At 45.9% G+C, this 12,417-nt stretch overlaps 1 protein-coding gene across 2 annotated transcripts in view; it reads right to left on the reverse strand.

Moving 5' to 3' along the window:
- Itgb5 (integrin subunit beta 5) overlaps positions 1 to 12,417 on the reverse strand; it is a 121,460-nt gene that overhangs the window by 97,510 nt on the left and 11,533 nt on the right. For both annotated transcript variants that reach the window (XM_027412795.2, XM_027412794.2), the window contains exon 2: positions 8,207 to 8,292. In XM_027412795.2, the coding sequence (XP_027268596.1) occupies positions 8,207 to 8,292 (86 nt within the window). The remainder of the gene's footprint in view (positions 1 to 8,206; positions 8,293 to 12,417) is intronic.

Genomic DNA, 12,417 nt, shown 5'->3' on the forward strand with positions numbered 1-12,417 from the left:
GTGCCAGGCCATCCTCGCACTATTTCAAAGCACCCCTATCCCATGGCGGCCGAAGAGAGATGTGGTTGTTTGGAGGAAGGATGGAACTGTTTCTAGAACAGTACGAGAAACTGAAAAACTGCAGCCCTGGGAAAGAAGAACACAGGAGGAAGAGAGCCTAGTGGGGTCCAAGCACTGGGTTGAAAAGGGAAGAAATGCAATGCCCAACAGGCAAGAGTGCTGGAGGGGAACTGGGCCCAGGGCAGCTGGCTAGTCTCCGTGGCTGGCCTGGCTCACTGGATACAGCAGGGACAGAGCCTCTGACCAGTGCAAGCCGCATTCCACGCTTGGCAGGCCCTTGGGTACTGAGGGGGGGTGGGAAGGAGGGTGGTAACTGATGACAAACCAGAATGTGTGGTGTATGCCAGAAACTCCCTGCCATGCAGGCTTCCTGCCTGGGGGTGGGGAAGGGGGTGGAGAAATCGCTGTGCCAGCTTTCAACTGGCTCATTTGATTCTGTGCACAAACATTTATAAGCATCCACAGTAGACTAAGATGACTGCTCACTCAGCCCAGCACTGAGAGAGTCTTTTAATGAATGCACATTTCATTGTGAGCTGGCCAAACACTGTTTTTTTTTGGGGGGGGGGTTGTTTGTTTGTTTTTATCTTTGTTTTCTTTTGGGGTGTGTGTGTGTGTGTGTGTGTGTGTGTGTGTGTGTGTGTGTGTGTGTTTCATTTCTTCTCTAGCAAAAAAAAAAAAAAGGTACTGGCTTCTCTACCTTTCCTGCCACCATCATGTCCCAGAATGTTCCTGGCTTCCTACCTTCTCCCTGACACTTTCACACTTTGACCTCTCTCCTATCCTATTCACTCCTTCAGTCTTCCTTTCCACACCCACCAAGACCAAGGGCACCCCTCCCGGCTGAGGCAGCACCAGTCTTCTTCCACTTCTGACCTCTTTCCCACCCATGCAAATCACTGCCCTCCCACAGGACTTCAGAGCTTGTCTGGCCCGGTGCTTTTCCTTCTGGAATTCCCAGTGTCCTGGCACTGTTCGTGATCACATCACCTCACTGAATCTTTACAGTCACACCTTAGCAACCTATCCATGCTCCCCAGATCAAGTGTAAGCTTTGCCTACCTTTGTCCTCTGTATCCTCCCTAACCCGCCTTCCATCCCCGTGGTACCGTGGCCTCCTCAGCCTGTCCTCCTGCAGGCTACACTGGCCTGCCTGCCCAGGACACAGACTGAGAAGCCACCCAACTCCTTCTCCCTTGCTTCTTGGCACACAGCTGTACTATCTCTTCATTCTCATCGTAGCTAGGTGTAGTGGTGTGAGTTTTAGAGAGTGAAAGGCAAGCGGAGAAGATGTGGGCTGTCCCCAGCCGGGCACAAAAGTGTCCACTCTCATTCTTGGCTGGGTTGTTAAATTTACTGAGGAAAGAACAAAATGTACAGTTAAAGTGTAGGTTGCTGGGCAGTGGTGGTGCGCACCTTTAGTCCCAGCAAGTGGTAGACAGACCTCTGTAAGTTTGAGCCATCCTGGTCTACAGAGTGAGTTCTGGGACAGCCAGGACTACACAGAGCAACCCTGTCCAAAAAAAAAAAAAAAAAGAGCAAGAGACAAAATCATCACTGCAGATAATAAACTGATGGTGTTTGACTAAGAAGTCAGGTGGGCCCAAATGGGTTGAGGGAATATGCTGTGAGGACAGAGGCAGGGCAATGGACAATGAGGACAGAGGCAGGGCAATGGACAGAGGGCAGCTTGCACACCACTGTCTGTGTAGAAAACAGTCTGGAGAGCCCAGTGCTAAAGGCGGAGAGAGTAAGGCTAAAGCCACCTGCAACCACAGGAAACAAAAGCAAAAAGGCCAGGGCAAACAGGACCGTGCTGCAGAAGCAAGCAAAGAACCAGCAGGAAGCACTAAGAGAGACAGGGCACAGGCTGCCTCCGATTTATGGGCTGCCTCCAACTCAGTTCCTACGGAAGAATGCAGGACAGGAAAAGTGGGATTAGGGCACAGCAAGTGTCAAATGCAGAGACAGGGCTCCCTAGCAGAGGGTCCCTGGGAGATGAAGCTGATGGTGACAGAGGATGAACTCCACAACACCTGCAATCCCAGCAAGCATAAGGCTAAGGAAGGGGACCCTGAGTTCAGGGGCAGTCTGGGTTACAGATGAAGATTCTGTCTGAACAAATTAAAAAGCCACTCTGGCTAGGATCCACTGAGGCTGTCCACTGGGTACCAGCCCGAAGTATGCTCATGTATCACATGCTCCTGGCAGAGAGACCTTGCTCCTCTGACAGCATCGCAGAATATGGCTAAGAAGGCACAAGCTTTACTTACTCTGTCTTGCTAAGGCACAAGTTAGAAGATCAAAATCATTCCCAAAGCCTCCAGCCCTGGCATCCCCAAACACAATCGATGCCACAGGAACAGCTCAACCCAGAGTTGGGAAGCTGTATTTCAGTTCAGCCAAGAATGCAGTTCTGTGCAAGCAGAGAGGGTACCCAGTGGGTTAGCTAGGAACCCCATGTGTGGACTAGACCAACGAGTGTCACTCAGAATGATTTATTCACTGTAAGTATCCCATCAGGATTTTGGAAGTTTTGTATAAGAAAGAAAGAAACAGAGTGAAAAAGAAACCCGGGTTCCCAGAACCCACGGCCCATTCCACCAGAATATTCTCATAGGTAACAATGGCTGTTTACCGAAGGACTCATTCAGCCATTTGGGAGGTTCTGTTCATCAGAAGCCCTCCTGTTCTTAACCTCATGTACGTCCAGTAAGGTTAGGTGCTGGGTAATGTCACCTTTGTTCTATGTTTCAAGAAATTAATTAGTCTTGTGGGGCCATGATACCTCACACCTGAAAACCCCAGCACTCCTGAGGCAGAGGCAGACAACTGAATCTGAGGACAGCCTGAGCTACGTCATAAGCTACTGTATAGACAGACAAACTGACTATGGTGATACACCTGCAATCCAAAGGCTTAGGAGGTAGAAACAAGAACATCAGAAGTTCAAAGTCATCCTAAGACACACAGCAAGTCAAGGTCAGCCTGGGCTACCAAAGGCCCTCGCTCAGACCAAGAGTAAATAAATCATGGCAAAGATGGGATTTAAACTTTACCTAACTCAGTGTTTGTTTAGCAAGCCTCGTTTTTTATCAAATTTGAATTCCTGTTCCAACCTTGGAAGGGCACTGAGTATGAATAAGACAAAAAAGATGACTATTTAATTGGCAACAGGTAGGAAAGCACATTAACCCAGTAAGCTGGGAGAAGTATGGGGGAAAGTTTATAATACAGAGGTATTATAACCTGGAAGAAACAAAGGCAAAGAGCAAGTCGGGACCTGAGTGCCGCATGTGACAAGCAGCCATCCAACAAAATCCTTCCGCTGATAGCTACTGAGCAACTGCTACTGGCTGGGACCACTGTGAGTGATGAGAAGGACACAGCAGTGAGCAGATTAAACCCATGCCCTAAGTTTCCAGTGGAGGGGAGTTCCCTCTCTCAGAGGGATAGATGAGCGGGGCTGGTGGGTAGATGGGTGGACAGAGAGAGGGTCTACCATGGAAAGTTCACAGAGTAGACAAGGTTTGAACTGATTCTTAACAAACAGAAGTTGCTAGCAAAGGGAAGAAGGGACAGCTGGAGGACCTCAAAAAGAGGCAGCAGTGCGAGGCACTACGTGGGCTTTACCAAGTGACACTCAGGAGTCTCAGCACTTCCCCTTGGTGAAAGGAAGGCTGAGGGTGGGTGAAGAACAGCGCAGTGAGCACGAAGCAGGTACCTTTGAACCTGGATCTGTCTTGGAGGTCACAGAGAACCAAAAATGGTTCCAGAGAAGGTTCATAACAAAGATACTACAAACAGGAAATGGTTGGTTCTACACAGATTCCTTTCCCAAAGTAACTTGTTTAGTTATGTACTCCTACCACTCGGGGGATGCTGAGTCCATGTGCTAAGAGGTACTGTCATCTAGAAGATCTAGGGTTCAGAAGTGAGGCTGGCAAATCCTAGCCCAGTGTTGACGCACCTGTGTGGCTCTAGCTCTCTGGAACTCAGAATATCATCAATAAAACAAATGTATTATTACCTCCAGAAGCTATCCCCTCGCCCCCCACACAGCACACTGCACAGACTGAGCCAGCCCAAACTACAGGTCTGCCTCCTCTTACCCACAAAAGGAGAGTCTGTGCTTCTAACAACAGTTGAGAAAAATGACCTGGAAATTTCATTTAAGACAAGAAGCTTAGCTGGGCATGGCAGCACCCATTTGCAAGCCCAGCACTCGGGAGGCAGACGCAAGTGGGTCTCTGAGTTCAAGGCCAGCCTGATCTACAGAGCCAGTTCCAAATACTATTTTACAATGAGATTATTATAGTGCTTAATTCATGCAAAACACTGTTCAAAGCACATGTCCCTCACGACCAAGATGTAAGATGCAGTGTACTTTATGCCTCCCTGCTTCTACTGACATGCTTTGTGCCAAAGTGGCAGCAATTCTGGTGCTAAATATATTCTGGTGTATATGATGTCATTTTCCTAGTAACCAAGTATCATGTTTGTGTTTGGAAGGCAAGGTAGGAAGGAAGGAAGGAGGGAGGAAGGAAGGAAAGAAGAAAAGAAAAAAACTGGTGTAGTGGTTTCTCAGAAAATAGGGAATAAATCTACCCCCACGACCCAGCAATACCACTTTTGGGCACATATCCAAAGGATGCACACTCATACGCACCCAACGACATTTGCCCAACTATGTTCATAGCAGCATTATTTGTAATAGCCAGAACCCAGGAATCACCTAGATGCCCTGAAACCGAAGAAAGGATAAAGAAAATGTGGTACATTTATACAATGAAGTACTACTCAGCAGTTAAAAAAAAAAAAATGACACCTTGAAATTTGCAGGTAAATGGACGGCCTAGAAAAAAAACATCCTGAGTGAGGTAACCCAGACACAGAAAGATAAATATGGTATGGACTCACTCGTAAGTGGATATTAGGCATAAAGCAAAGGATAATCAGCCTACAGTCCACAACCCCAGGGCAGCCAGGTAACAAAGAGGACCCTAAGAGAGACACACATGATCAGCCTAGGAAGGGGAAATAAACAAGATCTCCTGAGTAAATCGGGATCATGGGGGTGGGGGCAGTGAAAGGGGAGAAGGGAGGAAAGAAGGGGGGAGGTGAACATGAGGGAATGGGACAGTTGAGTTGGGGGAAGGACAGAGAGGGAGAGCAAGGAAAGAATTAACTTGATAGAGGAGCCATTATGGGATTAATGAGAAACCTGGCACTGGGGAAATTCCCAGGAATACACAAGGATGACCCGAGATAAAACTCTAAGCAATAGTGGAGAGGGTGCCTGAACTGGCCTTCCCCTGTAATCAGATTGGTGACTACCTTAATTGTCAGCATAGAACCTTCTTCCAGTAACTGATAGAAGCAGATGCTGAGATCCACAGCTAACTACCTGGCCAAGCTCCCAGAGTCCAGTCAAAGAGGAGGAGGAGTGATAATATGGAGCAAAGGGGTCAAGACCAGGATGGGGAAACCCACAGAAACAGCTGACTCAAGCTCGTGGGAGCTCACTGGCCCTGGACTGACAGCTGGGGAACCTGCATAGGACTGAACTAGGCCCCCTGAATGCAGGTGACAGTGGATGGCTTGGGAAATTTGAGGGGCCACTGGCAGTGGGACCAAGATTTATCCCTAGTGAATGAACTGGCTTTTTGGAACCCATTTCCTATGGAGAGATACCTTGTTCAGCCTAGACAAAGTGGGGAGGGCCATGGTCCTGCCTCAACATGGGACAGACTTCATTGGGAGGCCTTACCCTTGATGAGGAACAATGGGGAGAGGGGAAGGTGGGGGAGTGGGAGGTGAGAGAGGGAAACTGGAATTATTATAAATAAATAAGAAATGGCCCCCATAGGCTCAAATATTTGAATACTTGGTTGTTAAGAAATGGTACTACTTGAGGGAGATTAGGAGGTGTGACCTTGGTGGAGCAGGTGTGGTCTTGTTGGAGGAAGTGTGTCACTAGGGGCTGGCTTTGGGTTTCTTTCTTTTTTTTAACTTATTTATTTTGATTTCATGTGCATTCATGTATGTCTGTGTAAAGGTGTCAGATCACTTGGAACTGGAGTTACAGACAGTTATGAGCTGCCATGTGGGTGCTGGGAATTGAACCCTGATCCTCTGGAAGAACAGCCAGTGCTCTTAACCACTGAGCCATCTCTCCAGCCCCAGGCTTTGGGTTTCAAATGCTCAAGTCAGGCCCCATGGCTCTCTCTTCTGCCAATCCAGATGTAGAACTCTCAGCTCCTCTTCACCATGTCTGTCCATGTGTCACTCACCATGCTTCCCTCCATGCTGACAACAGACTAAATTTCTAACACTGTAAGCAAGCTCCAGTTAAATGCTTTCTTTTATAAGAGTTGCTGTGGCTGTGGCATCATATCACAGCCATAGAACACTAAGACAACTGGTCTACCTAGTATTCGCATTGCTTTATGATAATAATATATCTAATATCACCCAAGCATATTCCTTCCTTTAAGACTTAAAGAAATGGTTTCTGGGCATCACACTTTCGGGTGATATTTGATCACACTGTGAACCCCAAGTTTGCATTTGTATTAATTAAATAAAATTAACCTTGGGTCAGGAGGCTGAGTTAGCAACTAGTTGACAGAAAGTATCATAGAGCACCAGAGGTTATCTGGAAGAGATAGAGAGAGGCACAGAAAGTAGTAAGGAGGGATTTGGAGTGGCACTCTTTTCTTTGGTGGATTGGAAGGATGGGTCTTTTCGGCAAGATGCCAGCAAGAAGAAGAGGTTAAATATTTGCTACTCAACCTCTGTGAGCTAGCAGGTTTTCACCCCAGCCTTTGAACCTCAAGTCTTATTTATAATTAGAATGACAAAGATTTAGTTCAAGCTACCTTTAGTAGAAGCAGTAGAGATGGTGCCTGTGGCATGAGCAGCCGGGCTGCTGCCAGAAAAGCAGGCCAGTAAATGCTGAGTCACAATTGCTGGCAGAAACAGCAGTAGATTACACCGTATCTTTAACCCCAGCACTCGGGAGGCAGAGGCAAAGGAATCTCTGTGAGTTTCAGGCCAGCCTGGTCTTCATAGTGAGTTTCAGAACAGCCAGAGAAACGTAGTAAGGCCCTGTCTCTAACTAAAAATTTGAAACGAAAAATAAATAAATTAAATAAATAAATGTAAAGAAAAAGAAAAACTATGAAAGCAATCCCCAGCTTTGCGGTACAGCCTGCCTACCAGGCTCTACTGCATTGTGAGATGCTACCACCAATGTGAGCAGCAAATGTATGTCTGACTTCCTTGTGTTCTGTGGTTACAAAAATTCATTTAACTCGTCCATGGTAGAACATACTGGGATTCTTGAATCCTTGTTCCTAGGCCACAGTGGCTCAGAATATTTTTTTTTTTTTTTACTTCCTTTGAAGGCAGAGTGGTTATTTTGCATTATGGTAGTTATGGACACCACCAGCCCAAGGCCTGCTTTGAATTGTTACACAAGAAACTCACTTCCCAAGCTCAGCTCTTCCTCCGAATGCTCATCGGAAGATCAGGAGACCACAGCTGAGTCCTCACTGGTTCCCACACGAAACAGAACAAAATCTGGTTCCTCCAAGAAACAGTCAACACTACAAATCAACCAGAACCTGTGGGCTAGGGATTTAGCTCAGTGGTAGATCAAGGCCCTGAATACAATCTCCAATACTGAAAACCAAAGGAAAGTATATCCCAGTGAGCAACCCAGTCTGCCGAGGATAGAATGTTACTCACCTGCCTGGCATGCACAAGGCCTTAGACTCAGCACCACACACAAAGCAAGAAAGAGTCCAGAAGAGGAAGCTTGGAGATGGGGCTGGTGGCGCAGGCCTATAATCTCGGGTACTGGAGATGAGGAGGGCTACAAATTCAAGGCTTGCCTAGGCTAGGGAACAAATTCAAAGCCAGCCCAGGCAACTTAGTGAGACTGTCTCAAAACAACCTGGAGAGGTGAGGGGAGGGGCTGCAGATCTACCTCTGCAGTAGAATGCTCGTAGGCAAGTATCCAAACAAGTCGGAGACCTGTGAATGAGCCAGCAACTGTTCAGCTTCTGGTGTACATTTGTGTGCTATGGTCCCGTCCCCCACAACCGGCCCCCTCCCTCTTTTTCCTCCCTGTCACACATACCTCTTTGGAGCACCAGGCACATTTGGGGTGAATTAATAGACATTCCTCACATGAGGTGGCACTTCCACTAGTGCAAATGTTGAGCCCTTCAAAGCAAGATGAAAATACATCAATTAGTTTCATTGACAGAGGCTGCAGAGATAGCTTAATGGTTAGGAGCACTTGCTGCTCTCCCAGAAGGCCTGGTTTTATGGTTCCTAGTACCCATATCAGATGGCTCACAACCATCTGCAACTCCAGCTCCGGGGAATCGGACACACACACACACACACACACACACACACACACACACACACACGATGACAATAATAATAATAATAATAATAATAATAATAATAATAATAACAATAATAATAATACATTTCTAATGAAGTCTTTGAGTGCCTGGGAGGGACAAGATGGGAGTCACCACTAACAGGTGTGAGGATACAGAGGACCCAGTGTTAATTTCAGGTCAAGGTTCCTTCACTGAGGCTGACACAATCTCTGGAATCTCCATCAAGCATGTGCCCATGACTGAGCAACTCCTACTTTGCCATGTGGGTGCCATCTCTTTTCCCTATAACTCAGCATATCCTCCCCTTGACTGAAGGAAAAGGTCCTTTTACACTTAAGAGTACCCCAAAATGGGGAAAAGAAAAAAAAAGAGAGAGAGAGATCAGTTTCACTTAGATGTTAAAAAATAAAAATTGGAAATCCAACTACTGGGGATACCATATCAGCAAAATCCAAAGCTACTCAATGCCAGCACACACCCCTTAGAGAAGAAACACAATGCTGGTTAAGATCAAGGAATCCATTGATTCAGCAAATCTACTAACAGGTCAAGGAGGAAAAGCCTACTGGTGTGTGCTATGTACTGAGAAAATACTGCGCATAGTGACTCATGCCTATAATCCTGTTAGAAGAGGTGGGAGGATCAGGAGCTAGGCCAGCCTGAGCTACATAGGGAATTCCAGGCTGGCTAAGCTACGTAAGATCGTCTTTCGGAACTTATTTAATGTTTTTGTTGGTGGGGTGGTGCACACCTTCATCCCAGAACCCCAGAGGCAGGAAGGTCTCTGTGACTACAAAAAGAGACCTTATCAGAGAAAGGAAGGGAGGGAGGAAGGAAGGGAGGAAGGGAGGCAGAGTGGGTTCATTCTGGGGCTATTGAGATGGCTCAGCAGAGGTGCAAGCATGAAAACCTAAATTCAAATCCCCAGCACCTACCTAAAAATCTTGGCCTGGCCATGCCTGTTATCCAAATACACACAACTACAACCCCAGCACTAATGGGAAAACAGACACAGGAGGATCACTGAGGCTTGCTGACCACCAGCCTAGCTAGGGTTCAGTGAGAAACCCTGCCTCGAGGGAGTAAAGCGGACAGTGACAGAGCAGGACACCCAATGTGTATGTACATACACATAAAAATAAAATTAAAAACAAAGGACTTTGCTGGGCAGTGGTGGTACACACTTTAATCTCAACACTAGGGAGGCAGGCAGAGCTCTGTGCATTCAAGGTCAGCCTGGTCTACAGAGTGAGTTTCAGGACAGCCAGGGCACATAAGAGAAACCCAATCTCAAAAAACTAAAAACATAAAAAACTTTAAATTTTTAACTCAGCACACATTCCTGATTATTAAAAAATAAAAAAGTTAGAAGATCATACTAGAAGGAAATTTCAAAGCGAGGCAAGCCTTCCCTCACCTGCCCCACTCATCAAGGGAAGAGGGCTCAACTGAGGCAGTGAGATTAAATCTACTGTTCTACCTCCTCCCTCCTCTGCGGCACCAACAACACAGGTGTCCTTGGTGGAACTGACCATTATCTGTCTTTCACTTCCTCCCTGAAAAGTGTGGATGGCCTCCAGCCAAGAGCACCAAGAGCAGAGATTGTTGAGGCTCCAGCATTTTTCTCTGAATGAGATGACCCAATTAATCCCTAACAGACCTACCGGTCTGCTGGTCACTGCTAGGTAATGAGCACAAAAGTGCACACCGGATGGAGGAGGAAAAAGGTTCACAGCTTTTGTCTGGTTTTGCTTACTTTACTTTCTGGCCCCAGCTCCCAATCCTCTTGCCTCTGCCTCCCAACAACTATGATTATAAGAATGTGTCAACATGCCTGACAACTGTTCAGCTCTTAAGGGAGGAAAAAAATACAAAGAAAAGAAAATTAAACAGAGAACGGTAAAGAAATACAGAGAAATAGGAGAGTGTTCCCAAGTTCCACTAAGTATCATAAAAATAATTATATAGACAGACCCACAAGATAGCTCAGTGGGTACAGTCACTTGCTGGACAAGCCTGATGACCTAAATTCAATCTCTGGAACCCATGTACAGATGGAATGAGAGAGCCAACCCCACAAAGTTATCCTCTGGCCTCCACACAGACATTATATAGTGTGCTCGCACTCACAAATGCGCACATAAAAAAAATAAAAAACTAATATTGCAAATAATCAGTACAGTTCTATACACTAACATCAAGCTATCTGAAAAAGAAATAAAGAAAATGGTCCCATATACAACCAATCTAAAAAAAAAAAAAAAGAAAGAAAGAAAGAAAAGAAAAGAAAAGAAAAGAAAAGAAAAGAAAAGAAAGGAGGATGGGCCAGAGAGCAGCTCAGCAATTAAGAGGAATGGCTGCTCTTGAAGAAGACCGGGCAGCTCACAACCATCTGTAACTCCAGTCCTGGGAACCCAGTGCTGCCTTCTGATCTCTGCATGAGCCAGGCACAAAAATGGTACATGTACACACATGCAGCAAAACATTCAAACACATTAAATAGGCTTCAAAAAATGGAGTGATACCAGGCAGTGGTCCTAGCACTCGGGAGGCAAAGGCAGGTGGATCTCTGTGAGTTCAAGGACAGCCTGGTCTACAGAGTGAGTTCTGGGGCAACCAAGGCTACACAGAGAAACCCTATCTGGGTGGGGGGGGGGGAGATGGAGTGACATGTGTTGTAGAATATTATTTTGACTAGGCAAAGGTGTGTTACCTTTGTTTAAGGTGTGTTACTTTTCTTTATGCTGCATTTAATTATGTAAAGATGTGTTACATTTGTTTCACCTGCCTAAGGTACCTGACTGGTCTAATAAAGAGCTGAACGGCCAATAGCTAAGCAGAGAAAGGATAGGAGGCACTGGGAGGGAGAGAATAAATGGGAAGAGAAATCTAGGTGCCAGAGAAAGGAGAAAGAGAAGACAAGGAGAGAGACTTCCAGGGATAGAAGCCAGGCAGCCACCAGCCAACAGACACAAGAAGCAGTGAAAATAAAATATACAGAAGAAAGGTAAAAAGCCCCTGAGGCAAAAGGTAGATAAAGAGAAACAGGTTAATTTAAGTTAAAAGGGCTATCCAGAAACAAGCTAAGGCTGAACATTCAAAACTAATAAGTCTCTGTGTCTCCATTTGGGAACTGGTTGGTGGCCCAAAAGAAAAAGCCTGGTATGGACATGTGCATGGGTTGGAAGAATGAATAACCTTTTTAAAAGACATATGCTACCCAAAGGGACCTACAGAGTCATGCAGTTCCTATTCAGGACCCATGCATTTTTCACTGAATTGTTTTAAGAAATCCTAAATTTTATCTCAAAGAGGCAAAGCAGTCTTGAACAAAAAGAAAAAGAGCCAGAGGTAAAAACATACTCCCCAATTTCAAATATACTACCAAGCTACACTAATCAAGATGTCAGTGGGGAGGTGTCGGAGATGCAGCTCCTACTGTCACCCACAGTAGATGGAGCTTCCTGATTTTTTTTTTTTTTTTTTTTTTTTTTTTTTTTTTTTTTGGTTTTTCGAGACAGGGTTTCTCTGTGTAGCTTTGGAGCCTATCCTGGCACTCGCTCTGGAGACCAGGCTGGCCTCGAACTCACAAAGATCTGCCTGCCTCTGCCTCCTGAGTGCTGGGATTAAAGGCGTATGCCACCAATGCCTGGTTGAGCTTCCTGATCTTTTGGGGACTTGACTTGGACCAAAGCAGGGTTCATGGCTTCAACACTGGAAAAAATATCAGGACTAGCCAGCAGAGTTGGGAGGTTTTGATTGAGGACAATTTAGTATAAACTTAAGAAAGACACCCTATGGACTCCTCAACGGAGAGTAAGCATTACCCATACAGACCACTTTGGTGTGTCTCAAGGTATTTCAAGAGGTTATTGGAGCCTGGAAAGATGGCTCATCTGTTAAGAACCAGAGAACCCAGGTTCAATTCCCAGCA

Source organism: Cricetulus griseus, chromosome 4 (genome assembly GCF_003668045.3).
Source record: "Cricetulus griseus strain 17A/GY chromosome 4, alternate assembly CriGri-PICRH-1.0, whole genome shotgun sequence".
NCBI classification, from domain to species: Eukaryota; Metazoa; Chordata; class Mammalia; order Rodentia; family Cricetidae; genus Cricetulus; species Cricetulus griseus.